At 35.2% G+C, this 27,785-nt stretch overlaps 1 protein-coding gene across 1 annotated transcript; it reads left to right on the forward strand.

Moving 5' to 3' along the window:
* Positions 1-2,732: 2,732 nt before the first annotated feature.
* On the forward strand, positions 2,733-27,672 carry LOC135156953 (dentin sialophosphoprotein-like). The gene is made up of 8 exons (XM_064110974.1): positions 2,733-2,809; positions 9,041-9,357; positions 12,073-13,082; positions 15,392-15,694; positions 16,293-16,451; positions 17,594-17,723; positions 18,162-18,269; positions 22,046-27,672. The coding sequence occupies exons 1-8, from the start codon at positions 2,733-2,735 to the stop codon at positions 22,396-22,398; spliced, it is 2,457 nt and encodes an 818-aa protein (XP_063967044.1). The 3' UTR covers positions 22,399-27,672.
* Positions 27,673-27,785: the final 113 nt, after the last annotated feature.

A 27,785-nucleotide genomic window follows, 5' to 3' on the forward strand; every position in this document is an offset into this window, starting at 1 on the left:
TGCAGTTGGTTGTTTTGTCGCGCGAGCCGTTTGCGGCAGCTTCTCGAGACATCTTTTCACGCTGGATTGTTGAAACGATCAAGTCAGTTGGTGATGATGTTCTCCTTCTGACACTAGGCCGAGGGCCCATGATATTATAGTATCATTCTTCTTGGGCTCTTTCTATGGAATCGTCGTATACGACATCTTGAGGACCGCCTTTTTGGCGCTCTTCTAATTCCTTGTTCTTAAGGACCTTTCTTCACATGAGGCCTTATTTACCTCCTCTGTCCTTAAGGCAGCGGCCTTTCGTGTCTTCATCTCCCTATTTTTGTACGCACTTTCTTAGTCTAGACATGCCTCCCTTCACGTTGAATCCGTGTTGGTCTAGCAAATCAAATGAGTATATCCCAGTTATTGATGTAAATTATGAAAATACTTACCATGATTTTCTTATTTACGAGATAACTGGATATACTCATTTGAACCCTCCCACCGACCCCTCGCCTTGCGTGGCAACATGTCTTGCGTTCAGGCTCATGAGAGGAAATGGACGCCTTTTTGCGTGATGATCTTGGGATAGTGCGTGCGTAGGGAGATGCTGCGCGCGCGCAGGAAAAATTGTGTACTTTTATTCGGCGTGCAAGTTAATCGTAATGAACTAGCAAATCAAATGAGTATATCCAGTTATCTCGTAAATAAGAAAATCATGGTAAGTATTTTCATAACTCATGGGGAGACGACAAACAGGCCAAGAAGAAGAGACAAATTTCAGAAAAGGCAAATAAAACAGATTCTGAAAGACAAATAGAATTACAAGAGGAGTGAGATAGATTTTCGAATCTCAATTTAGCAATGCAAGCCTGTTAGTCTAGATAACCTTCTTGTTAACACCGTTCTGTCTCAGTTTGAGGTAAGTTGTTACAAGGTGTTTCAATCCGTTTATTGGAAAGTCAACCTCTTTATATCCAATTTGTTTTTCTCAAACACTGTGATGGGATCTAGGCCAGTCGACATGTTTCTTTCAAAAGAGAAGATTTTAGTGCTGTTGAGGTGTTAAGGGAATGTGGGTCAGCATCGTGATAACCATGTTAATAATAAAACCTGGGAATAGCCTAGTATTGAAGTCATAAGTACACTTTACTATCCATGTGCGATGCAATTTGTGAATGAAAGGGAATTTTATTACACATTAAACAAGATGCCATAAGGAATACAACTACCTGAATTACTTGGGGACTGTCAGAAAATTTCAGTGTAATTCGCTTTAAACTATATATGCAGACATTGACTGGATTGGATCCATTATTTCATTTATGGAGGGACACATAACATTTGTTGATTCTTTCACAACATTCTGATGGAAAAGCGGTTTTCACTCACAAAAGGATATAATTGTCTGAAACAAAAATAAGCAATAAAAGGTGGGGCCCTCTTCATAGGGGAATTTTAATCTACAATACCAGAAAGAGGACCAGGGTGGTATTTGCTACCCCCCCCCCCTCCTGAAAACTGACAAGGTGCAATTAGTTTAATTAGTTAATAATCTTATGAGGGTAGGGAAACAAGTTGATGCATACATGTAATCCTCATTACCAGGAATTTATACATCAGTTCTAGGTAGACTAATAAAAGCAATGTGCATTATAGGGAGTCATATAAAATAATCATTTTCACTTTACTAGCCAATTGAAGTTTCAAACTCTTTTTTTTATTATTGAATATAGATTTGATAAATATTCTGATGTTTACCTGTACATAACAATATACAAACAGCATAGTGACTGTAAATAGGTAAAGATAAACACTCTCAATTGAGAAAAAAAAGCTGTGAGCTGTTTGCTCCAGACGATTTGGTTATTTCACTTTTTTGGTGGGAGCGGGTTAAGGTTTTCTGGTGTGTAATTGTGCGTTCCTAAATTACTGTCTCAATTTAGCCACCTTAAAAGAGGGCCTCTTCAACAGACTTGACCTGTTTTCTGAAAGAGGGGGGGGGCAGATAGACAGAGGGAGAGAGAAAGAGAGACAAGGAAAGAGTCTAAGGCTTAGGCTGACTTTTAAAAAAAGAGAGAATGAGAGAAGGGGATGAGTGTTGGAATTGTTGCTTGCTTTCAGCATTAGATGTGAAACTCTTTTGGGGTAAAATGAAAGCACACCAAGAAGATGAACTGAAACTTTTATGATTGATCAACTTTAAGCCTTATGGGGGTTGGGGCAAAAAAGAATCATACAAGAAGATGATTTGAAAGAGAGGGATCAAGGATTGAAAGAAGAATTAGATAGATGTAATTTTTGTTTTATAACATTACATAACATATTTCTAATTTATGATTTTCTATCTTGAATATATCTTTTTTTATTTGTTATAAAGGCGTAATATTTTTGGGGGGCCTTTATTATGAATCCTTGCAATTGTCATTGTATTTTTCTTCATGCTATATTTTACCAGTATTCCCAGTGCATCGGTTGGTTGGGCGGAGGGACCATCAGGTCACAGTGATTAAGTTTGCTCTCCTCTTCCCTGGCCACCAACTGATGCACTGGGCAAACTGCAATCAAATATTGCACGTACCTGTATAATTGTTATGTCCTTTTATGTAATGATTTATATTGCTTTTGTAATCTTGAATGTTTGAAGTGCCAAATAAATAAATAAAGTATAGCCAAAATATGAATTTATAGAATTAAACAAAAGGACTGAAATGTTGCAAAGCCATGACAGTATGAATAGGTAACAAGAGATACAGAGGGGGATGGTGGGAAGAGAGACTCAAAGTCAGAAAGAAGGAGACAGAGAGAACGAGGCAGAGAAAGAGAGGGAGAGAAAGTGGTGAGTTGGGTTAGATATTTGGGAGGGATAAAGATGTGTTAAGAGAAGGAAAAAAAGTACTTGGAGTGACCAAATATTTGGAATGAGTGAGACCTCGATTTAAGGTGGATAGATCGCAAGAGAGAGGATAATGCGAAGCATGATGGAGCATTGATTCAAACAAAATAAAGAAATTGAAAAATGGAGAGAGGACAGAAAATTAGAGATTTGGTGAAAAATGGAGGGAGAGAAGAGAGTTGAGGGAGATCGTGAGTGACAGTTAAACCAAAACTTAAAACATAAAAAAAACGTTTACAACATGTAGATTCCTTATATTAAAATCTTTGAAATCTGGTTCTTTTTTCATTTATGGGCAAGAAAAGATAAAGAGGATGGGTGGGATGGAGGAAGAGAGGTCTTTCCATCTTGTATTAATGAAGAGTTTGATAGGTATTCAATGTGTGAGTATCATGTCCAGTCTGTATTATTTCCCATGGGACACCTGTCTATCAGTCTACCCCGGTAGCTGTTCACACACTAACCAATCAATATCAAAGGACCCATTCACATTCAAAACATAATCATTTACTCTGCCATGCTTCATGTATACATATTTGCTTACTTTTTGGAATATAATTATTTATCTGTTTATAATTTATTTGTCATTCATTCATTTATACATGTATTTTTCGGTTTATTTATTTAGATATTGTTGGTTTGTTTGTTAGTTTGTTTTTGTTTGCATTTCATTTTATTTTTCTTTTCTTTTTTTTTTGGGGGGGGGGACTTTTACGACCCACTATTGCAGTATTTTGGGTGGTTTTGTTGGATAAAATGCCCGCTGTATAAAAAAAATCCTGATCGTATTGCAAAGAATCCCATATCAAGATGTTGATATAAGTATTATTTCTCTCAAGCTTCTACTATTTGATTCTCACAGTGATAGTTCGGTAGAAGGTCAGTGAATACTGGCAGGAAGTCCAGAACCTTTGAGAGATGGTGACCGGTACTCTTTGGCCATTTACACTGTACCTTCTGCAGGGAAATCCTAGAAACATATCCTAATTACCAGCTTGTAGGGTTGGCAGACAGGTGTACACCAAGCTACGGATCAGGGAAGAAGAACCTTTTGATGATCCAGTGCAGCCTGTCTTTCCTGCTTATTGGTGATGTCCTCAAGGCCAAAGGACCATTTCATGAAACAAACAGTGATTTTTGCTGATTGTTATGAGCTATAGATCTCCTTGAAGAAACAGAGTGGCTCAAGTTCAACAGAGTTGTCTTTATCCCCTTATGAGAGAGGGGTACTCTTTCATGTCATTTTGCCGCAAGTGACAGGTAATAGGAGACTGAAAAGGAAATAAGTGGCCTGGTATCAAATGCTTTTCTTGTGTCTGAAACAACAAGGCTTCTGCAAGATTTTCCATGATGGTTTGGCAAACCATGAAATGTTTTTAAGATTCACTGTTCATGTCCCTGATGAGATAAAATTTCATGGTAATATTTCAAGTGTATAGTGAATGTAAAAGCAAGGTTCAGTTTTGCAGAAACTGTTGCTATTGCATCATCTAGTTCTTTACAAGATTTCAACATCTAATGTAATGTAATGAGAATATCACCAGAAATTTTACAACTTCTCTCTTATTGGATCGCGTAGTGGGGAATTTTGCCTTTTCTCTGTTTATTTCACTCTGTCTTTCTCTCTTGCATTTGCCCAGAGGCAGACATTTGATTTGAGCATAGGGGTGCATTCGCAAGGAGGGCCCCTTTAAAAGGGGGCAGGAAAACACAGTTCCTGCATTTGTTATGAAAGTGAAAAGAGCCCATAGGGTACACGAGGTATTTGTCAGCAAAAGATCTCTCCCTCTCTATCCCTCAATCTCTATGTCTCTGTCTTTCTGTCTCTTTTCTCCATATATCTCCCTCTCTGTCTGTCTCTCCCTCCCTCTCTCTCCCATACTCACCTTTTTTCAAAGACAGGTAGAGTGAATCACTACTTCTTACCTTTCACACCCCTCGCCCTCCTTGCAGGTGATTTGCATCAAATGCGTCGAGCGTCGGCACTTCTCAACGAGGTACTTTCTGGGTGTACATGTTTAATACCAGAACAATCTGCCATTTTCTCGTTCTTGTTAGATTTCTTCCCTTTTTCTAGGGGGGGGGAGAGTTACATGATAATTTTGCATCTTGAAATGCTTCACTGTTAAATGATATTCTATGAAATAGTAGTTGTTTTTTTTTAGCCATCCCAAGAGTTTATATTTTTGGGTCCATGACATTTGCTCCGGCTACAGTTGCTCCGCTGCAAATTCCACACACTAATTAAACGACCAACGTCAGCCCTAGATTTAATACGACCTATCCCAAACCTAACCCTAAGTACATCAAACCCAAAATCTTGAACGAAATAAAGCCTGGAGTAGTTGTCGCCGGAGCAAATGCTGTGTCACCGTATTTTTAATGTGATGTCCAGCCCCCCCACAGCAATGCTGGAGAGATGAATATTTGAATTCAGTAAAGTTTTGGAGGTGCAAAGTTTTTCACTTGTTTATTGATGAGGCCTAATATATTAGAGAGGATGGGATGGATGTATTCTTCTGATGTATGGAGCACTGGGGGAATTGTTGTCAATATACATCTACATCTAGTAGTATATATTAAACGTATATTTTTCTTGATTTTATACAATGTAATGGTCCTTGTTTAACACTATTCATGTGTAAGATGGCCATCATTCTATTCATCAGTATTGAATTCATTGCTTGAGCAGAGGTATGTTTTAAGGTAGAGTGTAGAGAAATATCAATAATATATGAAGGTCTTTTGAAAAACAGCATAATTATTGATTTCCCCAAATTCAAGCAAAAATGCAAGTGTCTTTCTCTGAATTTAGAATCCTCAGCAAAGGTATCCAGAGTACCATTATTAAGAATATTCCAAATTACCATAAATATTTTCTCTGATGTGTCACAAGTACCGATCCATGCAGATGGATTGAGATATGGAAAATTACTTCTACATTAAAAAAAAACTATGGTGTTGTACACCTGATACTTCATATATATTTCATGTGATTTTTGATGACACATGGTTCCGTGGAATCTGTATAGTCTATATACTTCTCACATTCTCTGGTAATATACTCAAATTGAATATATTCATAGTAGAGATGATACTGTATACTGTAGGATGGTTTGGGATTACACTTTCTCCAATTTCACTCAGGTAAAATTGAACAATGTTGTTATATATGCATGTTAATACTACCTATTTTCTGTGCCTTACATTCCCTCAATATCACCCCTAACATGGACCTCCCCAAGCCTTCAGGTGGGACATACTAGTAGAATAATGAATAGTATCCCAAGAGGGCTGCGGTAAGAATCGGCAAGCTCCATCTCAAGTAACCACTCGTTCTAGGAGAATTCCTCCTTCTATTGGCTGGTTATTTCTTTGCAGATAGGTCGTTGGTTCCTTTTCTTGGAAGCTTTGATATTTGCCTTGTCCAAACAAGTCATGCAATTGGCAAAAAAAGAAGAAACGTCTGGTTTAGCAGTGTCTTACAATGCTCGGGTTTGTAAGTTTCATGAAAACCGAAAGTTTGCCTCAACCAGTTGTTTGGAAAATTGGGCAAGTTTTAAGATCGTGGGAAAAATTTGTGAAATATTTCAGTTTCAGTTTTTAGATATTGATCAGGTTAATGATGTATTACTACTGAAACAAAAGTTATAACATAATTTTGGCAAATTTGTGAAAGGACTCCTAATCAGTCATGATTGTCTTGACTTTCCTGATTCAATTAAAAGGATACTCCGGGCTGAGAATACTTATAACTTATTAAACAGAGTAAGGTTCACAAAGCAAAATGCTAAAAAAATCATTAAAATCGGATAACAAATAACAAAGTTATTAAATTTTAAAGTTTAGCAATATTTTGTGAAAACAGTTATATGCACGTCGTCATGAATATTCATTAGGTGGGCTGATGATGTCACATCCCCACTTTCCTTTTTCTTATGTTATTACATGAAATCATAACTATTTCCTTTTTTATACATGTGTAAATTATGTGTCTCTATTATGATGAAATAAATTGCAGCAACAAATAACTAATGCACTTAATCAGTTGTCAATCTAACTGTTTTAGTCCTTGGTAGAAAAAGTTTGAATAAACCTATTTTCACATAATTAAATACAAAAGTACAAGTGGGGATATGGCATCATCAGCCAACCTAATGGATATTCATGAAGACATGCCAAGAACTGTTTCACCAGAATAATGCAAATCTTTAAAATTCAATAACTTCTTTATTTGTTATCCGATTTTGATCAAATTTTTAGCATTTTTCTCTGTGAATTTTACTCTATTGATTGAAATATGAATATCTTCAGCCTGGAGCATCCTTTTAACATCTCAAAAGCCTTGGTTATTAGGATTTGTCCTAAAGTCAAGGTGTGTACTTTACCATTAAGCGTTTGTATTAGAGCACACTGTTGCATTGACCATGAGCATGAGATGTTAAGTTTTGGAGCCCCCCCCCCTCCATTCCTGTGTGTGTTTTAGCTAGTTGCTGTTGATTGCTATCAATCTAAACTTGAGATGATTTTAATTCTTTAAGACATTTGATTTTACGGTCAATATCAGTTTTAATAATTGCAGCTTTTTATAAGACCTAAAAATAATTATGATGAAGATGATGATGATGATGATGATGATGATGATGATGATGATGACATTGATGATGATAATGATGAAGATGATGACGGTGATGATGATGATTATGATGATGACGACGACGACGATGATGATGACGATGATGATGTTGATGATGATGATGATGATGATGATGATGACGACGATGATGATGATAATGATGATGATGCAGCACATTTTTTGTATAGTTCATATCATATTTATACCATCTCTATGCTACCTATGACTTGGATGGAAGCGCACATCCCTTTGACACGGTTTAAATGCCGAGTTTCATGATGCTTTAGCCCGGTGTTTAGACACCTCCATCATGGGACATTTGGTAATGAAGGCAGGCAGTATAATGATACTGGCTCTTAATTTACGAGCCATCAAAGGTCCATGGATGCATAGATCTTGAAAGAAAGTACTAACAATCTGACATTAATGGTGCATGACCACTACTCTTCTTGGAAACCCAATATGATGACTTCCTCAAGAGTGGAAGTTGGATGTTTAAAGGCAGTATATACCACTGCTACTTTGGATAGCATCAGCTTGGGTCCTGAACTGCTTGAAGAGTCCCCATTTCCTTACCCATAATGCATCATTTTATACAGTCTTAAAGGGTATCAAAACCAGCAGCTTTCATAGCACCATCTCAAGTCCTGAGCTATCCATATCTGGCCAGATTCATTACCCATAATGCAGCATTCTGTGTGCTATAGTCTTGTAATATAGACCCACTTGAATGCTTACACACTAATGCACTACTCGATACAATGAGTATGTTATCAAGAAGCAGAACATGTACCTTTCCTCTCAACAATTTCAGTTTTTCTACACAAATAAACTTATAAGCTTATATATTCTCTGTATTACTACTAAATCGTTGTATCTCAATAGGTTTATTTTAAGACTAGCCAATTACATGTATAAAAAAAAAGTCAATGAGAGGCAACACCCAGTTTGCTCCCACTTTACAGTAAAGTGATGACATATTTTTCCTACCTTAAACTTTGCAGCACTCATCCATAATATTCTGCCAAGAAACATAAAGATCGAATGCCACCATAGTAAAGTTCAGTTTTTCTTCTTGACTTTGATACCTTTAATATATGATTGAAAAAATGTCATGCATTGATGAGAAAGAATAGTTTTTGTCATTATTTATATTGCAACAACCTTTTCCAAGAAAGGGATGACTCATTACTATATCTATTGTATTCATATTACATTTATTTTTTCTTCACCTAATCTTTAATTGCAAGTGGATCAAGATTCACTCGTGAGTTTCTATGCAAATCATTTCATCGTTTCCAATAGGCCTTTACATTTTCATCTTCCTTGCGTGAATTTTTCATTGAGAATTTGGTGTAGAAGCAAAGAAGAGATTCTTGGTGCTAAATTTGTTATCGAATCTTATTTGATGATTATGATCTTCTGAAATGTGTAAGAATTTATTCAGCATGCAACATGACAATAGAACCTGAAGAATATATCCATTCCAACAATTGTTAAACATTATTTTAACAATACTGTCTCTTTTAATTGACTAGGATCCAACGTGCTTGGAGGAACTACAAACGCAGGAAAGAACATACAGGAGGCACATCAAAAGCAACATCCTCTGGAAGTGATGATGATGATGATGATGACAATGATGACAATGATAATGAGGATATGAATAATGGAGACAAAAATATAGAGGACAATAATGATGATGATAATGATGAATTGTTATCAAACGACGTAAACGGTAACCAGCTGCCGGGTGAAAGTGATATACATTCTTCACAAATTGACCAACAGAGGGAGACAAACCAAAGCGTGGAGGGAGAGGGAGATAATCAACATCAGGATTCAACGTCTTCAGGTATGATGTCCTTAAATAGAAAAATCTCATGCAATTAAATCCAAGCAAAAAATTGAGAAATATCTACCTTACAACAAAATTCATTTAACAAGTCATGACTTGCTTTCTATGAAATTAGTAGTAAGATTGTGGGTGTGCCATTAGCAGAAAGAGTCGCATTCAGAAGCAACTCAGGAATTAAAATTGTTTTATAATCAATCAGTATCATTATTATTCATTATCTTTATTTATTTACTGCACTCTTTCCAAATTGGCCCGAAGCGCTTACAACAGCAAAAAGAACACATCAAGTATAAACTGAAATTTGTAATCCTGAAACTCTGGACTGAAAAGGAGAAATGTCTTCAGTCCCTTTTTAAATGAAGAGAGACATGGTGATTGTCTGAGTGAGAGAGGTAACTTATTCCAATATTTGGAAGCAGTTACAGTGAAAGTCCTATCCCCAGCCAGTTTCCTTTTTTTTTTTTTTTTACTTTAGCCGAAGTGGGTCACTGGAGGCTTGTACATTCCTGCGAGGGGTGTACTAGGTCAAACAATCAGTTAGATATTTAGGTGCCTGTTTATTAACAGATTTGAAAACTAATAAGAGTAACTTTTCAACTATTTGATGCCTAACAGGAAGCCAATGTAACGAGTCAAGGAGTGGTTTGGAAGAGTGGAATCTTGTTACTTAATGAAATAGGCGAGCAGCCAGGAAAATTATAATTGGTGTATCATGTATATTGGCCTGTGCTTTCTTTTTAAAAATTATGTTTAATCGCAACTCTGTTTGTAACCCCAGATCAGTTGTGCGAACTCAATTGAAAATGAGTTCATAGATTTTTTTTATTATTATAATGTGCATGCAAGTTTTATATCATTTTCAAAAAAGTATTTTCTTCAATATATTGCTTCATTTTGCTCAAAACTTCATAAAATAAAGCCTTGTTTGTATTTTTTCCAAATATTGGTTGAGAACTTATCTAAGTTAATTAATTTATTAAGAAATTATAATTTCTTCTATATATTATGTACACACCCACCTATGTTCCTCTGTTCGATTATGGACATTGAAAAGTGATTTTAATTAAAAATCATCTTTCTGCTCCATACTTCACAATACCATGCCCTACATGTATGTTTGTATTTTCATCAAAATATCACTCCATTCTGCTTCAAAATTCACATTTTGAAGTATTATGTTTGTGTTTTGCCTCCTGACAAAACCCAGTCTCCAGTTGGTCTAGCTATATCATAATATCATCACAGTATCAAATATTACTGACACCAGGATCAGCAATGGATTCCTATAAACAAATAACATTTCTAGATTGATTTCCCCGGAAGTCACCCCATCACTTGTCAATAGATCACCCCGGGCCTTGGTACAGAAAAAACAAAGCCGATTTATCGTGCTTGCGCTGTCCCTCGCTGGATGACAGTAATGATCTCAAACTTGAAATTGAAATTGATTTTTTTTTGGCCGGATTAATCAACTTTCGTTGGAAGAGGATGAAATTAATTTGAGGAGAGTATGGTTTACTTTGCTTTGCTGATGATGTATGACAAGGACTGATTATGTAGGCTCAGTGATTTATGGAATATGTGACTCAGTTGTCATGCTTATGAAATTATATGAATGTTGTGTAATTATTGCTTTGATTGTGTTTTACATGTACTAATATCTAACCATGTTACTGGCAAAAGGGTATGAATATTTGTGAACTCTACAATATGTAACTTCTGATGCGTGGTATTTCAGTATATGTTTTTCATTTACATGTAACTTTCAAATGACTAGATTAAGATTGGAGGTATTATTCAATTTGATCCCGTCTCTCTATGAGATCAGTGATGAATGCTGCTGTAATCCTAAAATTTTACAATAGCAAGGATGCAAGTTTTTATAAAATAAAAGCATTTGTTATCCTTCAAAAGGAAATTCATTTTCTACTTATTATAACAATAATAAGTAACTGCATAGATACAACTAGATATGCAACAGAGTTTCCATCAGGGAAATCTGGGAAAATTATTTTAGTTTATTGCAGTCAGGGAAAAGTCTGGGAAATTGATTTTAAAAATACCTCAAATTAGTGGAAAATGCCTCAAAAGAGGAAAAAATCTGGAATTTTGATCGGCTCAAAAAGTCGAAAGCATGGTAGTCAGTCAGACTCTGTTATATTTTGTTGCATATCAAAACAACATTCATTGAATGACTGGTTATGGTGGTTAGTTATAAATTAGTGTTTTTATACTGAAAATACATGTAATTCACTTAACAACTTAAAAAAACATGCGAAAATGGGAATTGGTTCAAGTGATTATCAGGGAATTTTTAAACTTCATCAGGGAAAAATCAGGGAATTTTGTTTTCTTGAAAAGCTGGGAACCCTGTGCAAAAAAAACCTAGATGTCTGTTATCATACGTAGCATGTAAATAATACAAAAGTTAAGAAAACATTTTTACATACTATATAGTATAGTGTTAGATAAATGCAGTACACGTACACCTGTATATGTATTTTCAAGGCTTCTGGATCTTCACTACGTTAGCTGTACACTTAGTACTATGCTCATTTTATTTGATGCGTTTCTATCCGTTGATAATCAATTATTTAAGTGCGCACCAAAGACAATTAAATTTGTATTCAAGTGAAAGTAGAACACCATAACAGATCAATTGACATCCACAGGACATAGAGGTCACTCTTTAGATTATTACATTTCCTGCAGGTGGTGAGAGTCAGACAGAACCCATTGCCATGACAGCAGTGGGAGGGTCCAAGAAAGGGATCGCCATGCTGCATGACCTGGGTAGCAGCGTGGAGCTGGATGACAAAGCCTGCTACGAGACATCACCAGATACACCGAGCCGAAGACGTCAGGGAATCAACCGCCTAAGTCTCGCGGAGGAGTTAGCAGCTATGGAAGAAAGAATTATGGAGGATTCAGTAGATTTTGACTCTCAGAACGAAGAGAGCGACTATTATGCAAGCTCTAGTTGTGTGACCTCGCCCGAAGGGGACGGCGGGGATGGTAACGAACACATCGGCAAGAGACCCGTGGTGTCCCTGTCCAGGAATATAGGTGGGAAACAAACTCCCAGCCCTAGTGAAATGAGGACTACAGAGGGCTCCCCTCACATTGAGTCGTTTGACCAGAATAAAAACACAAACGATTTCAACGCAAACGCTTCTTCCTTCCTGATGGAGGAGACGGAACTCAGCGAGGCTCTTGCAAAACTCAAGACTAAATTAGGTACGGCTTACATGGACAATGATACCCCATCCTCAACCCTTAACCCCATTAGTGGGGAGCAAAGCATAAATAGAGTAGGGGAAACGACTCCCAGTCAAAGCAAACCAGTGACACATTCAATGACTTCCTCCGTTCTGTGCAGCACCACGACGCTGACTCACACTTCATCTATCCCAGTGCATAGTTCAACAGATATAACAAGTGCAGCGGTTACGACAAGCGTGGCAACTACGACAACATGCAATCGAGGCACGAACACACAGACTCTGGTCACGAGCACCGCCACCACTGCACCTTGTTCGAACTCTGACCCCTCCCTCGTCGGGAAGAGGTTGAAAAGGGAAGGTGGGGCGCCCCCTAGAGGTGGGGTATGTAAGAGTTTATCTGGCATAGATACAGCCTTGCCTGTGTTAGATTGGGATTCTCTGGAGAAACACCTTGCTAAAATGGAAAGGGAAGAAGAGCAGCAACAGAGTGCTAAACAGGTTTGTTACAAGTTTTTCCAATCATTTAAAATCATCATTAGTATTATTTAGTCCTAATTAATTTGTTTCATCCTTTTATGTTCATTAGTTCCAGTTTTAATATCCACTTTCACTCTTCTGTGTGTGGGACTAACTTTCAGTTCAGCTTAGGTTCATATGCATGTGAAGTTTAAGTTGATTGATGGCAATATGAATGATATAAGGATAACCAGGAGCGGATCCAGGATTTTCCAAAAGGGGGGGCACATTTTTCAGAGGAAAAATTTGACAAGCAAAAAAAAATTTTTTAAACAAAAAATTAAGGATATTTCGTCCCAGAAAAATTTGACAAGCAAAAACAAAAAATAACCTTCAAAGGGGGGGCACACTTCTGTTTTAAGTGGATCCACCAGTGAGGATAACATAGCTACCAAGGTGATTAAAAAATTCTAAATTTGTCAATGAGATCCAACCAAAGCTGAAAACCTTTTAGAGAGAATGATAACACGGTAAAGATCAGTTTCAACGAAAACAGAGGATAAAGAGAATTAAGCCATCCCCTAAAAAGTTCCATCAAAGTCATTTATGAAATGAGAAAGTGATAAAAGTTTGACATGTCTCAAGTTTGTTTTTATCCTGGAGTTGGAGAGTTGTATTTCCTATCCTGTCACTTTGAAGAAACATTGCCAATTTGAGGATCACCATTGAAAGAAAACTGACACTTTTCAAACTTTTATAAAGTTCTCATATTTCATAACTGATTTTGATGGAGGCTTTTTCTTTTTAATTGCTTCGCTTAATCCTCTGCTTGGGATAGTTCCCCAAAGTTTTGGTGCCCCTTTGGCTTTTGATGCCCCTTTCCATGTACTATATCATGAATTGATTGACAATAATGATAATGGCGATACAAGCACTCTTTTATAGCACATGCCAAATGTGTCCCTATGTGTTCTTTGAAAAGGACAGAAAAGTTAAGAAGAAGGAATGAATACTTACTGGGAATCGTAACATAAAGCTTTTATAGTGGATGATCATGCAATAGATTTGTATAGTATTTGCACCTAGATCAATGCAATCAGTTGCACCTAGATCAATGAAATCAGTTGCACTTAGATCAATTCAATCAGTTGCAAGATCAGCCTTACAATCAGTCCCTAAGCATTGTGTAAAATTACTCGGATCCAGATAAAAGATTTGATAGATTATTACACAGCACTGATAAACCCTGTACCACAAAAGCATTGAGAGATCATCTCAGATTATTTACAGTATTTTTATTCAATATTATTAAAGCAAGGAAAGGGCCTCAAGATTATTAAGCAGTGGATTTTAATTCATAGAATTCCACCAAAATGAAAACCTATAGTGAGTCTGTGTTCAGCAAAAGCAGTGATTTATTACTATTTGAGTGTTTTTTGCATCTATACAGTCCAAATACTCCTGGCATTCAGAAGTTGTTTTGGTAGCTATAAGTGAGAGAAATAGTTCATCTGAGTTTAGGAAGGAAGTTATATTAGGCCAAGCGTGTTAGGGTTATTCCTGCCTGTCTGCTGGTGTACATGGGATGAACACTATTATACTGGAGTGCTGTTCACTACACAGCTGGTAGAATTACCATTATAGACATGTTTTGAACACTTAAAAAATATTTATTCTCGTACTTTTCTGCTGTTTTGAATGAAGTGATTTAAGAATGGTAAGTACATATATATACAAATAAGTGCGGTATTGTCGATCTTACAGTTCATTTCAATATTGTTTTCAATTAATTAGAATATGTAAGCTGCACATCTGTGCATCAGTGGTAAAATATAATACAATATACGGTAGCGGTAATTTAAATTGATAAAACTTTGATTGTGAGTAAACTGTGTATGGTATACGTATGTGAAACACATTCACAAATCAAGACCTTGCATATGTTAGGCTAACATTTGATAGTTTGTGGATTGCTGATACACTTCCATCAGGGGCAGATCCAGGATTTTCCAAAAGGGGTCACTTTGTACAGAAAAATCATTAACAAGCCCCCCCCCCCAAAAAAAAAAAAAAGGTGATTGATAGCCAGATTAATTTGACAAGCACAAAAAAAATGGTCCTCACTTGAGTATGAACAACATATTCCCCTGCTATGACTCTGACGTACATGTATGTATTTAACTTTTTGCGTCCAAATATTACAAATTTAAATACATGTAATTGCTCAATGAAATTCAACAATCACGATAATTATTTTTATTCTCCAGATTTATAATATTATGCCTAGAATAACTAGAAAAATTGAGATATGAATGAAATAACTTGTTTTCTTCACTTGTCCTTACAATCAGTCCCAGAAGAACTCTCGTCAGGAGATCCTCCGCAAGCTTGCCATGGGCGCAGACGAGGAGGCAGAGGGCGACATTTACGGCAAGGGACGGGACAAGCTCTCCGCGCGTCTCCAGGGCGGCATGAACCTCCAGATATGCTTCGTCAACGAGAACCTGGATTCTGACGATGATGAAGGGTCAAAGGTTGTTGCCATGCCATCCAGCAGCACTATTCCTGGTCCTATTGTAGGCAATAGGGATAGTCGTTACCTCTTCAGTCGGGAATGCAGTGCAAGTAGTACCAGCAGTGGAGCTTCACCGAAGGTATATAAGGTTGAATAAAAACTATTATTAAATGGTGATATGGATCCTGATCAGTTGATTGGCTGAAATCTGTCATGTGATCAGTCATTGAACTTTAGCTAACAAGAAAATCTGGTAATGGCCGGTACTAATGACGAGTTAAATTGACCAGTTGGGGTCTCCAGATGAGAATGGTTAATCAAATTATGAGGATCCATGTCACTATAACATACATTGCACTTTATTTTGTTTGGGCATTAGAATAATTACACACATATTTTACTTTTAAAACAGTTCAAATGCTTTCAGGTACACCTCTAGACATGAAAGAAGTGTTCCAAAGGTACCTCGTGCATTTAATTCTTACTAATGCCATCAAGAATGTGCATTATTTATAATTATAGTAATTTTGCCATCCAGTTGTAACTACCATTGTACAAATGGTCAATCGAAATCAAGGATTCTATTGAAGTTACTCTTTGATGGTAAAATTTTATGCAACGGGGCCCTTGAAAATTTTAACTGTCAGTACTCCAGAATTAAAAGTACTATATTTATATTTTTCTTCTGATTCTTTTTATTTCACACCTCATTTCCATGTTTTTCTCTTTTTCTCTAGGCTCCATCAGTAACCTTTGAAGATATTGAAGATTTCGAATCCAAGAAAGCACAGCTCCAAGAAGAGGCGAGGATAGCCTGGGCCAAGGCAGAACCACTTGCTAAACTACAGATGGAATTAGAGAGGCAACAGAGAAAGACATCACCGTCATCAGTCTTGGTAAGATAAATGCCCTATCCTCTTTCATCCCACCATGATTCAGATATACTTAAAGGTCAAGTCCACCCCAGAAAAATGTTAATCTGAATAAATAGACAAAAATCAAACTAGCATAATGCTGAAAATTTTATCAAAATTGGATGTAAAATAAGAAAGTTATGACATTTTAAAGTTTCGCTTATTTTCTGCAAAATAGTTGTATGCGCAACTCGGTGACATGCAAATGAGACAGTTGATGATGTTCCTCACTCACTATTTCTTTTGTTTTTTATTGTTTGAATTATACAATATTTCATTTTTTACAGATTTGACAATAAGGGCCTACTTGACTGAACCATGTAGTATTATAATAATGCTAATTCCAGGTGTTTAGGGAGGAATTAATCTCTGTTTCACTTGACAATAAGGAGAAAATTAGAATATTTCACATTTCATATAATAAAATACAAAAGAAAAAGTGAGTAGATGACGTCATCAGTCTCCTCATTTGCATACCGATCAGGATGTGCAAATAACTGTTTTGTGAAATGAAGCGAAACTTTGAAATGTCATAACTTTCTTATTTTACATGCGATTTTGATGAGATTTTCAGTGTTTTGCTCGTTGGATTTTCTCTTTTTATTAAAATCATTTTTTTTTTGGGGGGGGGTGGACTTTTCCTTTAAAAACAATTCATCTCCCCATTCATATCATTGCCACCCTCTTGGGCTCAATTCTGTGATTTTTACCATGGCCCTGGGAACTTGTTTGTTAATATGGGGTGCTGACAAAAATATGACAGGCAAAAAAAAAAAGGTTTTGGAAAACTTTGACAAGCAAAAAAAAGGAAAAAAAGGTTTTCATTACAAAATGAAGGTGATTTGGGTCAGGGAAAATATTTCAAAAGCGGAAAAGGTTTTCACTTTAAAATGAGGGTGCTTTTGATTAAATTTCTACATTTTAGCATACATGTACCTGCCTGATTTCCAGGGGGTGCTTCAGCATCAATGCAGGGCCATGATTGGTACCTGTTTTGAGGATCATTGAAAACTACAGAGGCATTCCTCTAAATTATTTCATGAAAGTGGGTTTTAGAGTTTTGTACAAACGACATTTATCATCTTGAATATGTATTTTTATTTTCTCTTTCACTCTTCACACAGTGTCATTTATCAGGTCTAGGTGATTTACCGATCAGTCTTCTTGGCAAGCGGTTCCAGTATAAAACCTTGAGTAGAATGTCTGTCAGCAAACTCCAAATCATTCTCAATGATCTTCACTCACAAGTTGAAAGTAAGTGCCTCAGATAGGATGTTAAATAGAAACTCCAAATCACCATTATATTCACTCACAGGTTAAAGTAAGTTCTTCAGATAGGATGTTGAAATAGAAACTCTAAATCATCCTTAATGATCTTCACTCACAAGTTGAAAGTTGTTCCTCAGATAGGATGTTAAATAGAAACTCTAAATAACCTTACTGAACTTCACTTTCAATTGAAAGTAAGTTGTTAGAGATTGATACTGAGATCTATATTCTCCCCATGTGAATATTATGCTATCTACTCTTTTGTTCTTATATTCTTATGTAGCGCAGTAGAATATAATACTTTTGTGGAATAGTTCTTGCACTCGATTCTCTGTTATCAATATCATACATACTCTTTGAGAAGACACAAATTCAACAGGAGCAAATAAGCCATAAGATGTCTTTTTCATCTCTCCCTTTCAGGGCTGAATGAGGAGCTGGTGCAGTGTTTACTGGCAAGGGACTCTTATAAGAGGGAACAGGAGTCAAGACTCATAGACATAGAGGACCTGAACAGGTGGATTAGAATGAGTGAGTCGGGGGTTCCAACCAGGATGCATCGATGATAAATCCATTGTCCAAAAGCTGTCCATGGTCCTTGTTACCTGAAAGGCCATACCTCACCTTCATAGTAATTTACAGTAGATCGTATGGTGGGGTAGGATTAAAGGGGGTCCCATGGAACACATGTTGAAAACTTAAATTGGACAGTTATTGAAAGCTGTATGGGCTTCTATGTCTGTAGGATGCTAAGTTTCAGTGACATCTAAACTTCCCCCAGGGCTTCTGTAATTTTATCAAATCCATGAAAAATGGAAAAAAGAAATTGAAATTGAGCCTTGTTTTATAGGAACCTAGGGAAGAAGGACTCCTACTGTTTTCATCAAGCAAAATTTAAGAAAGGGGGTGATATTTTCTACATTTTAATTTTTGTATTTGTCAAAGTTCCTAAATCACAGTTAAATGGGTTTAACAGTATAAATTAAAAAAAAAGCATGATGAGTTTATTGGTGGGTATTTTCTTCATCTCTGAAATAGATCTCCTAAGAATATATTCTCGGGAATTAGGAAGACTAATGCTGGAAATAATTATGAGAGATATTACTAACTTGGAATGAACATCATCCCTAACTTAACTTGAATGCATCTAATCTATGCATGGTCATCAAGTATCTCTTTATATTGTGAGAGAGAATTCATTTTCATATAACTGGACACATTGTGATCTCTGTGTGGGCTGACTTTCAATGCAGATAATTATATTAGAGGTGTGACCTTTCCTTTATTGTTGACTAAACTTTTAACAAACTTGGGATGGAAAAATATACAAAAACTTGCAAATAAAAGGTCATTCTAAATATAGGATCACATTGAGTGCAGTATGAATATATATCATAATTGTCATTTATACTGAATATACATGTCTTGTCCTCTGTTTGAATCTGTATTGTATTGAATATGTTCTGCTTTTGAAGATTCATGTTGTTTTACATATTCATTGTGATATGACTGTTAGCATGTATTGGAACAAGAGCATGTTTCCATTTGAATCATCATTGTAGCTACTAACAATCATTTGGTATCAATATGCATTTTATAACCTGTGTGTCTGTGAATAAAGCATGTGTTATATTGTCTAACAATTAAAATAATGCATATATTATATGTAACTTTGGCTTTGTTTCATCATGTTGTTATTAATATCATGCTTGACTTTAAGAACAACTGAAATATTAAACCAAAATTGGCTTGTCTTTTTCTTTTCAGTTGCACAAGTTGAATCTTACTCTATTAAACATTAATTTGAATGCAGATTTTGCTATTTGAAGTATGGTCATGCTTTTTCGAAATATGAGGAACATTTGGGCTTACATTTTGATACTGTCATGTTTCAGTCATTCATAAATTCAATCATGACTTGATAAACAGCTTTGTGAAACATTCCTGGATCAAGCAAAACAATCATGTACTCGTCATCACATGTTGAATTTTTCTCATAATGTAAAGAAGTATGATACCTCACATATTAATGATTTATTAATGAATTTAGATTCATGGCACAGATAAGAATATTTCAGACTTTCAAATATTACTACAACTTTTTCAAATTTGTTCAACCTTAATCACAATTTTGGAAATGTTTAATGCAGACAATTGCAAGTACATGGTTTTGCAGATTTGGGTGGTACTTTTTAATTTGCTTGCTTTTCATTCATGTTCACTACTACATGTAGTACATGTATATGCATTCATCACTTTTGTGTATAAACTCAACTAATCGTTTTTTTTCCTCTTCCTTCCTTTTCTGTATCTGTAAAATTATGGTGGGTTTTAACATTCAATTTGGTCTGGTATGCGGAATCTACTGGATATGGGGGTCTTTTGCTATCAATATTTTGTAATACTCATAAAATGATGCATTATGTTGTCATAATGCATCATAAAAATTTTATTCTTGGATCTTTTCCTTTTTTCAAATTTTCTGTGTCAATTGAATCTATGTTCTGGGGTCTATTCTATTTATGATGATGGATGAATTTTCCTGTCACAGGATTTGATTTGGAGATTTAATGCATCATGAATGATTCTATCACACCCACCTTTATTTTTCTTTTATTTCAAGAAGGGTGTTCTTAAATTGCAAACCAAGATGCAAAATATACATCTGCTTCCCATCAGCCAGTTTGAGATGTTTTCTCAACGAACGGGGTATAGCACTTATACTCCAATAGTTAATATGCCCTGGTGCAATTATACTCATCTTGGGGTTATTTTCTCGGCTGAATATTCTGTAATATGGAACTTGTAGATATCTATCTTAAATTCTTTGTGTATGATTCAATTTTTTTTTTACTCATTGGTGTACATCTATTTATTCGTTCTTTCATGTATTACTCCCTCTTCTCTATTTTGCTTTCCCTCTCTCCGTGTTTTTCACTTGTGTTCTCTGATCTTTTGCTTTCTGTATGTCTCTCTTCCCCCTCTTTCTCTTCCCCTTCCCACTCTCTGTCTCTCTCCCTCTCTCTCTGTTTATTTATAAGTCCCGCTAGACCTCATCAAGTAGCATGCCACTATATAAACAATCCTCTTGGCTGAATGCATCATAAGATAACAGCATGCAATAATCATAACATTCATATAAGGCTTGGGTAACTAACATGAGATGGGAGAAAATAAATACTTTAAAAAAAAACTTTTCCTTTAAATATAGATAGGTTCTTAGCAACAATTTTTTAATTCTGAAAGTAGATATTTAGGAAAAACACTGCAGTAGCGCCTCTTTATCCAAGTTTCTGCCTTTTTCTTTACATAAAAAATAACAGTGGTTCATTCGATGCACCTTAGTTGTAAACCCTGCTCATTGTGATGGCCCAAACAGGTCAAAGTTCAAGGTCACTACTTCAATTCTTGCAATTGTGAATTTTTACTCATATTGATGAAAATAATTTTTAGACCGACTCCCATTTTTGTTAGAAAACCCTTCAGGTTTTCGTAATGATTGTCAGCTTTCAAAACTGCAAAACTGCTAGTTATCCTGGATTGATTATCTTTTTTCAATGATCTTTGACCTGGGTTAGGGCATCTATTATCTTTAAATGATTGTCACTTTCATTCTATTTCATTTTATTTTGTGTGTGTGTTTCATAGGTGTTTCTCTTTTCTCAAAAATCTTTTAGATTTGGTGTTCATCAAGTGCCCATGTTATGTTGATTCAGGTTCCTTTCTCTCTCTAGTTTGCAAGTATTTTTTTTCTTACAAAAGCACTGCACTGCTTACATTTTTAGATTGCTGTATTATTGAAAGCAAAGTATAAAATACTAGTCAATTGAAATAACATTCACATAAACTTTTGTAATGAGAATTGAAACAGTCACCATCGGTGCTGAAAATGAATCTGGGAAATAAGATATCTTATCTTTTTTTTCTTTCTTGGAAATTTGTGTACATGATGTTGATGTCTACAAAATCAATTCACATATTTATAAATATGAGTAATACTGTAGTCGTCCATTTTCATTTTACTATTGCTCTAGTCAAATTACTGCACTGCATTTGGTATAAGCACATTTCTTTTATGTGTTATTGTTTTGAATAAATATAATATGCAGTTTCAAGGAGATTCATAGTCTTTGTACCACCGCTATGTTGTCATTGTTTTGTTAATTGTGATATGATTTGATTTGTGGATATACATTGTGTCGTTGTCATATTGAGTCACTTGTCCAGAATTTTACAAATGTTTTGAATTAGTTGATTTTTTGTCAGTTTCCTATCAATGCTGTCATCTTTTTGTTTCTCCTGATTAGACTTACAGCAGAACAACAACAGCACACTCATCAGCAAAGAGTCTCTCGGGGACGATGGCCGTAAACAGCGCCACCAGTACGAGGCTCTTCTACGTCTCCTAGGCAACACGCTGCCCGCATCGGGCAAGAAGTGCTTCTGCGGGGTAAGCCGTAGCTCATCCGTGGTGTCCAACCGATCCGCTTCCAGTCCCGAGCCAGATACCATCGGGGGTATCAGACCAGCCCCCTTGAGCCCCATAAGCCCCGGGAGCTGCCGGTCCGAGTCAGCTGTTAACAGCCTTACAGAGAGCCACGCCTCCAGCCCTGAAATGACATGGGTTCGACAGGCCATTGTACGCTACTGGCATAATTGACCACACATATATCTCTCCCTCTTAACCCTAACCACACCCATGCACCTGTCTACCATACCAATACACCCCTCTACCAATTGTCATCTACACCCCTACGACTCCACAAACTGAAGTTGCTCTTTAACTTCGAGGGACTCAATTTAATATTGTTTTTGAGATCCCAATGTTTTTGTGATATCATCTGAGAAATAAATAAAATGATTGAAATTTTTTTTAACTTTTAATTTGCGTAATTTTGAAGTACTATTTTCTAAAACTACGACACATCTGCAGACCTGTGCAGATCCAGTCGGATTAGACATAATAGTTTAGAGGGGGCTAACTATTATTGTGCATCACAAGCAATACTGGCTCTGAAAAGGTATTATATCCAACCTGGTTGGATCTGCTACTGGATGAGTGTAAAAGGAGTAACACTATTTAATTTCCTTTGATAAATGCTCGTATTCACCAGTATTAATAGGTTCTTGATATATTAACATCATTTGTAGAAATATGCTTGAAATCACATAAGAGGGAGAGATACATGTTATAATATAGTTCAAATAAATTCTTCATTTTTTGTCCATTACATTTCAATCCTACAAATTAACCACATGCTTTTAAAGAATACAATCTCTATATTCATAAGAAATGCATATATTTGTATAAAAAAGGTATTTATTACATAATGTATAGCAGTAAGAATACAAAATGCACGTCTTTTCAATCATGGGTTTGATAAAATGATATTGATCTAATCATCGAGTTTTGATGTGTTTTGATGTGAATTCAATGCTGCATGAGAAACTGTCTATTATCTAGTAACCAGCTGCTTTATACATCACTGCTCTTTTGCTAGAAAGTAGACAAATTTTAAATGTTTCAATCTGCTGTAAGAAACTGGTAACAATACACTTGACAAGTATAAATAAAAGTAACTTTGTCTAATTGAAGCAACTTGTTTTCTTTTTATCAGCATCACACACACAAATTATCATTTCTACATCATTGTTTTGCTTGCTAGAAACTCATCCAGAATTTCAAAAATTGAATTTGCTGTGTTGGAAGCTCCTTGAGGAAATTAACTGGTGATTTTGAGCTGGCGAGTTACAATTATTCTTTGGGATGGTTTCATCAGGCTTTTCATAAAGTTACACATAATTTTAAGAACAACTGAAATACTGCAAGCTAAATGACTTCTAAATCATTTCTAATCATATATTAAAGCTTAAATATGATTAACATTCTTCTTGACAATCATTTTGAATGCAAGCTGTATTTTCCACCATAACTTGAATAGTCAGTTATTAGAAATACAGTAAAAATTACTTGAACTGTCAATATATTTGTTTTGCATCACATTTGGCCCTCCATACTCCAGTCATTTTTCAAGTTATTTGTAACTTTGCAAAACTCTTCATGACATACCCCCTTGCATCTAGGATCCAAGAGGTTGAAAGAATAATGAGCAAAAAAATTATATAATTCATTTTCTTTTCTATTGTTATTGTTATTGATATTAATTTGTGAGCCATATTAATTACAATAAATTGTATTTTTGCTTATTGATTTGGCCCAAAGTACATACATTCAATTAAATGTTAAATTTTAGTATAAATTTCTGTCCATGTTGAAGACTAATAATACATTAACACATCAAAGAGGTACCTGGTACATATATTTTATTTGTCTTGTCTTTTTTTCTGATACCTTATTATTCAATAAGCAAAATGCAGTTCAATTTGTAAATACAGTTTTCAATCGATACAGAATATGTTGTAATACTATGTACATGATTTGTGTGTGTATATTTGAAACTTGAGTTTATTTTTTCAAAATAGCTTACAATATCATTTAATATGAATTACCTTTGATGGAAGAGCAATAAGTAGAAAATGATCTCAAATTTATTAGCCATGTTAAAGCTTTTTTTTTAAAGAATGTATGTATATTAACAACCATTCTTGGAGAACATCGCCCTATGCTGATACGTGTTGCTTGATGCTCTCATTGTAACATGCGCAGAGGCAACCTTTGCATACATGTACAGTGTGTCCCACAAAAAAAAGTGTTTTGATGATTGGGATCTCTATTCATGAAAATGGGTTTTTCCTTTTCCTGGGACACATTGTATAGTTTACTTGCTTTGAACAATCTTTGTACACAGTTTGAAAACAGCAAAGCTTTGATTTTTTTTTTTCAAGAGAAAGGGCCTATAATGGCTGAGAGATGACATATACATTTTGCTTTCTAGTTTGCTTCATTGCTTTCATTTTTTTATACAAGTAATGCAAATTATAATTGAAATATTTTTGTTTATGATTTTCAAAATAATATCCAATGCTTTCATTTATGCATTATCATATCAAATTAATTATATTGTTATTTTTCTCTATGCTTATATTCCTGTCATTGCCCATAATGTATATTTTCTATATGAATTGCTCATATTATTTGTACCGAGTGTGTGCTATATACCAGAGGCAATTAGTGTAAGTGCAAACTTGAATTAACTAAGCACTTTTATCATTGCATACCTATTAAAGGGGCATGGTCTAAAGCCATATTTCCTCTGAATAAATCAATCTTTTATTATTACATACCAATTAAAGGGGCATAGTCTAAAGCCAAATTTCCTCTGAATAAATCAATCTTTTATTATGACATACCGATTAAAGGGGCATGGTCTAAAGCCATATTTCCTCTGAATAAATCAATCTTTTATTATTACATACCAATTAAAGGGGCATGGTCTAAAGCCATATTTCCTCTGAATAAATCAATGTTTGAAATAATGATTAAGAAAAAGACGGCATACAACTGAAGATATAACAGGGTTGGGGCTTAAGGGCATGTTCTCTATGCTCCGGATTCATGGGGCACAAAAATGGCAAAAGACAAATAGAAAATAAACAGATATAACAGAGTCCTCAGAGTTAAGTTTTATTAATATCAAAGGGGATTTCCAAGGTGTGATTTCAGCAGTGTTCCAACTGCTCTGAACCAAGGTTTCATCATTTATGGTTCACAGATCATTTTATTCCCATACACACAATCTATTTCATGTTTCTAGTTATATTTTAGATGTGAGCACATGGGTCTTCTTAATATCATAATCATAGTAATTGTATATCTACAAAATCATAGTCTCATCAACAAATTTGAGAATCCAATAAACAGAGACCATGACATTCTAATTTTATATTTCTGAATTCATCGAGTTGCGGTATTGATACAGTGTTCAAGTTCAATTTTGGTTTGAATTCAGACTCTTTCAATAGTCATAATTACTAGTCTAGAATGATTTTCCCTCTACATTTTATGTTTAAGAAAGCATTTCCATTTGAGCTTGATCTGAGCTGCAAATTTTGTTCATAAGATATGATTTCTGATGCAGTTGTCTTCCATGCTGAAACTGATTTTGTCAATTTCCATTTTGCCAATAAGTAAATAAATACATATTATGTACATTATATTGGATTCTTCTTGTATATTGATATTGTAAAAACCTTTATATTTAGTTCACTCCCCTTGCATATATATATATACCAGTGTTTCACAGTTCTACTTTGTAACATAAATAAGGAAAGTGCCACGTACATATAGTCTGCAAGCTCAGACTCTATAATGCAGGGGTGTGAGAGTTCAGATTTTTATCTGATTTCAGATTTTTTTGTTTTGATTTTCAGCTTAATTTCAGCTTATTTTTGGCCTTCCTCTGTACAAAAAGTATGGGAGCTCTTTCTATTCCAGACTTTTTCAACACTCTTCAGCTTTTTTCAGATCTTTTTATTTCTGACCACTCACACCCCTGATAATGGCAAATTAATGTCAAGTTGAAGTTCTATTCAAGCCTGAATGGATTTTGTATTGTGGCAATGGTTTCATTTCACAGTGGTTATGAAGGTAAAATAGTAATGCATTGACAGAATTAGGTCATAGATTAAGATTTTGTGTCTGATTTATGAAGACTAATATATATATTATAATTACAGTGTGTATTTTGGGAGACCTGTCATAAATTTTTCAAAAGTGTCAGTTTATTTTATTTATTTATTACTTATTGACCAACTGTACCACAAGCCTTAATTCTTTAGGCTCTAGTCATAAAAGCATGTCAGTAAATTAGAATGGAAGTGATTGGAACTTTTCAAAGGCAAAATGTACTTTTTAAATCCCTCTGGAAATCTTTGCTCAAATTGAATTAATCAGTCTATTAAAAAATCTGTAGTTGTTTGAATAACAGAAAGCTGTATTTACATGTGAATACTCTTCACTAAAATTTGTAGCAGTCTCACATTAGCTACTGTGTGCTAGCCGCATGGAATATTGTGGCACTTGTGTTTAACACCTTAGCCACTTTCAGGATTGTGTATACACAAAATGTATGTAATTGCACTGCACTAATAATGATGCATATCAATATTATAAAGGGGCATTGAGTCTCATGATTTATAGCAATATCAATCTGACCATCATTGTGTTCTTCTTACTGGTCAGTTGAGATGATTTAATCAGAAAGTGTCATTTAAAAAAAAGTAAAACGAAATTTAAACAATACAAAATTGCACCATTTCATCCGATCTTGGGATCTTACGTCATAATTTGTACGTTTATAGGAGTCGGGAGAATGAATGAATGGCTATAGAGGCATAGCATTTATCCAAGGATGAGGTCACAGTGCACCATTATCAAAGGCACTTTCCCTTCAAAAAAAAATTTTTAAAGGTCCTAAAATAAGGGGGACATGCGCCCTCTGTGCCCCTCCGTCTACTTATCTGTGCCTGCATGGCGAGATAGAGGTTCAATTTATATGATGTATATTAAAGTCGGTTCTTTAAGTAAATAAAAGATAAAAATTTAAGATGCAGAATATCTTGAATTGTGATAAAAATTTAAGATGCAGAATATCTTGAATTGTGTAAACCCAGAAATCAAGCTCAAATTGAAATCAAATTCATTACATGTGTAGTGATATGAATCAAATTAAAATTATGATTGGATTCTGCATGACAATGGAAGTTTGTGTGTAAATAGAGTTAAATAATGAAGACTTGTGTTTTTATTTTTCTAATTTCCAATAAATAAAGCTTGTTGTATATCTTGCTTCTGTACACTATAGACCTCTCTCCTACTTAAATATGGAGGTCAAATGACTTGTAAAATGCATATTATAAATAATAATATTGATTTTGAATGACTATAAGAAGTGAGGACTCATTTTGCAAGATAATGATATTGTAATTATATATGTTGTATCATTAAAAGGATGAACTAAAAGTGACTTTAAAACTATCGTATTGCTGTGGAAGTCTTTCTTGTGTTCAACAATGGTCCATGTTGAAGAAAGGAGAGAAGTATAAGAAGGGGCTGTGACCACAAGAGGGCAGTGGACCCCCCCTCCC

Source organism: Lytechinus pictus, chromosome 16, assembly GCF_037042905.1.
Source record: "Lytechinus pictus isolate F3 Inbred chromosome 16, Lp3.0, whole genome shotgun sequence".
Taxonomy (NCBI): domain Eukaryota; kingdom Metazoa; phylum Echinodermata; class Echinoidea; order Temnopleuroida; family Toxopneustidae; genus Lytechinus; species Lytechinus pictus.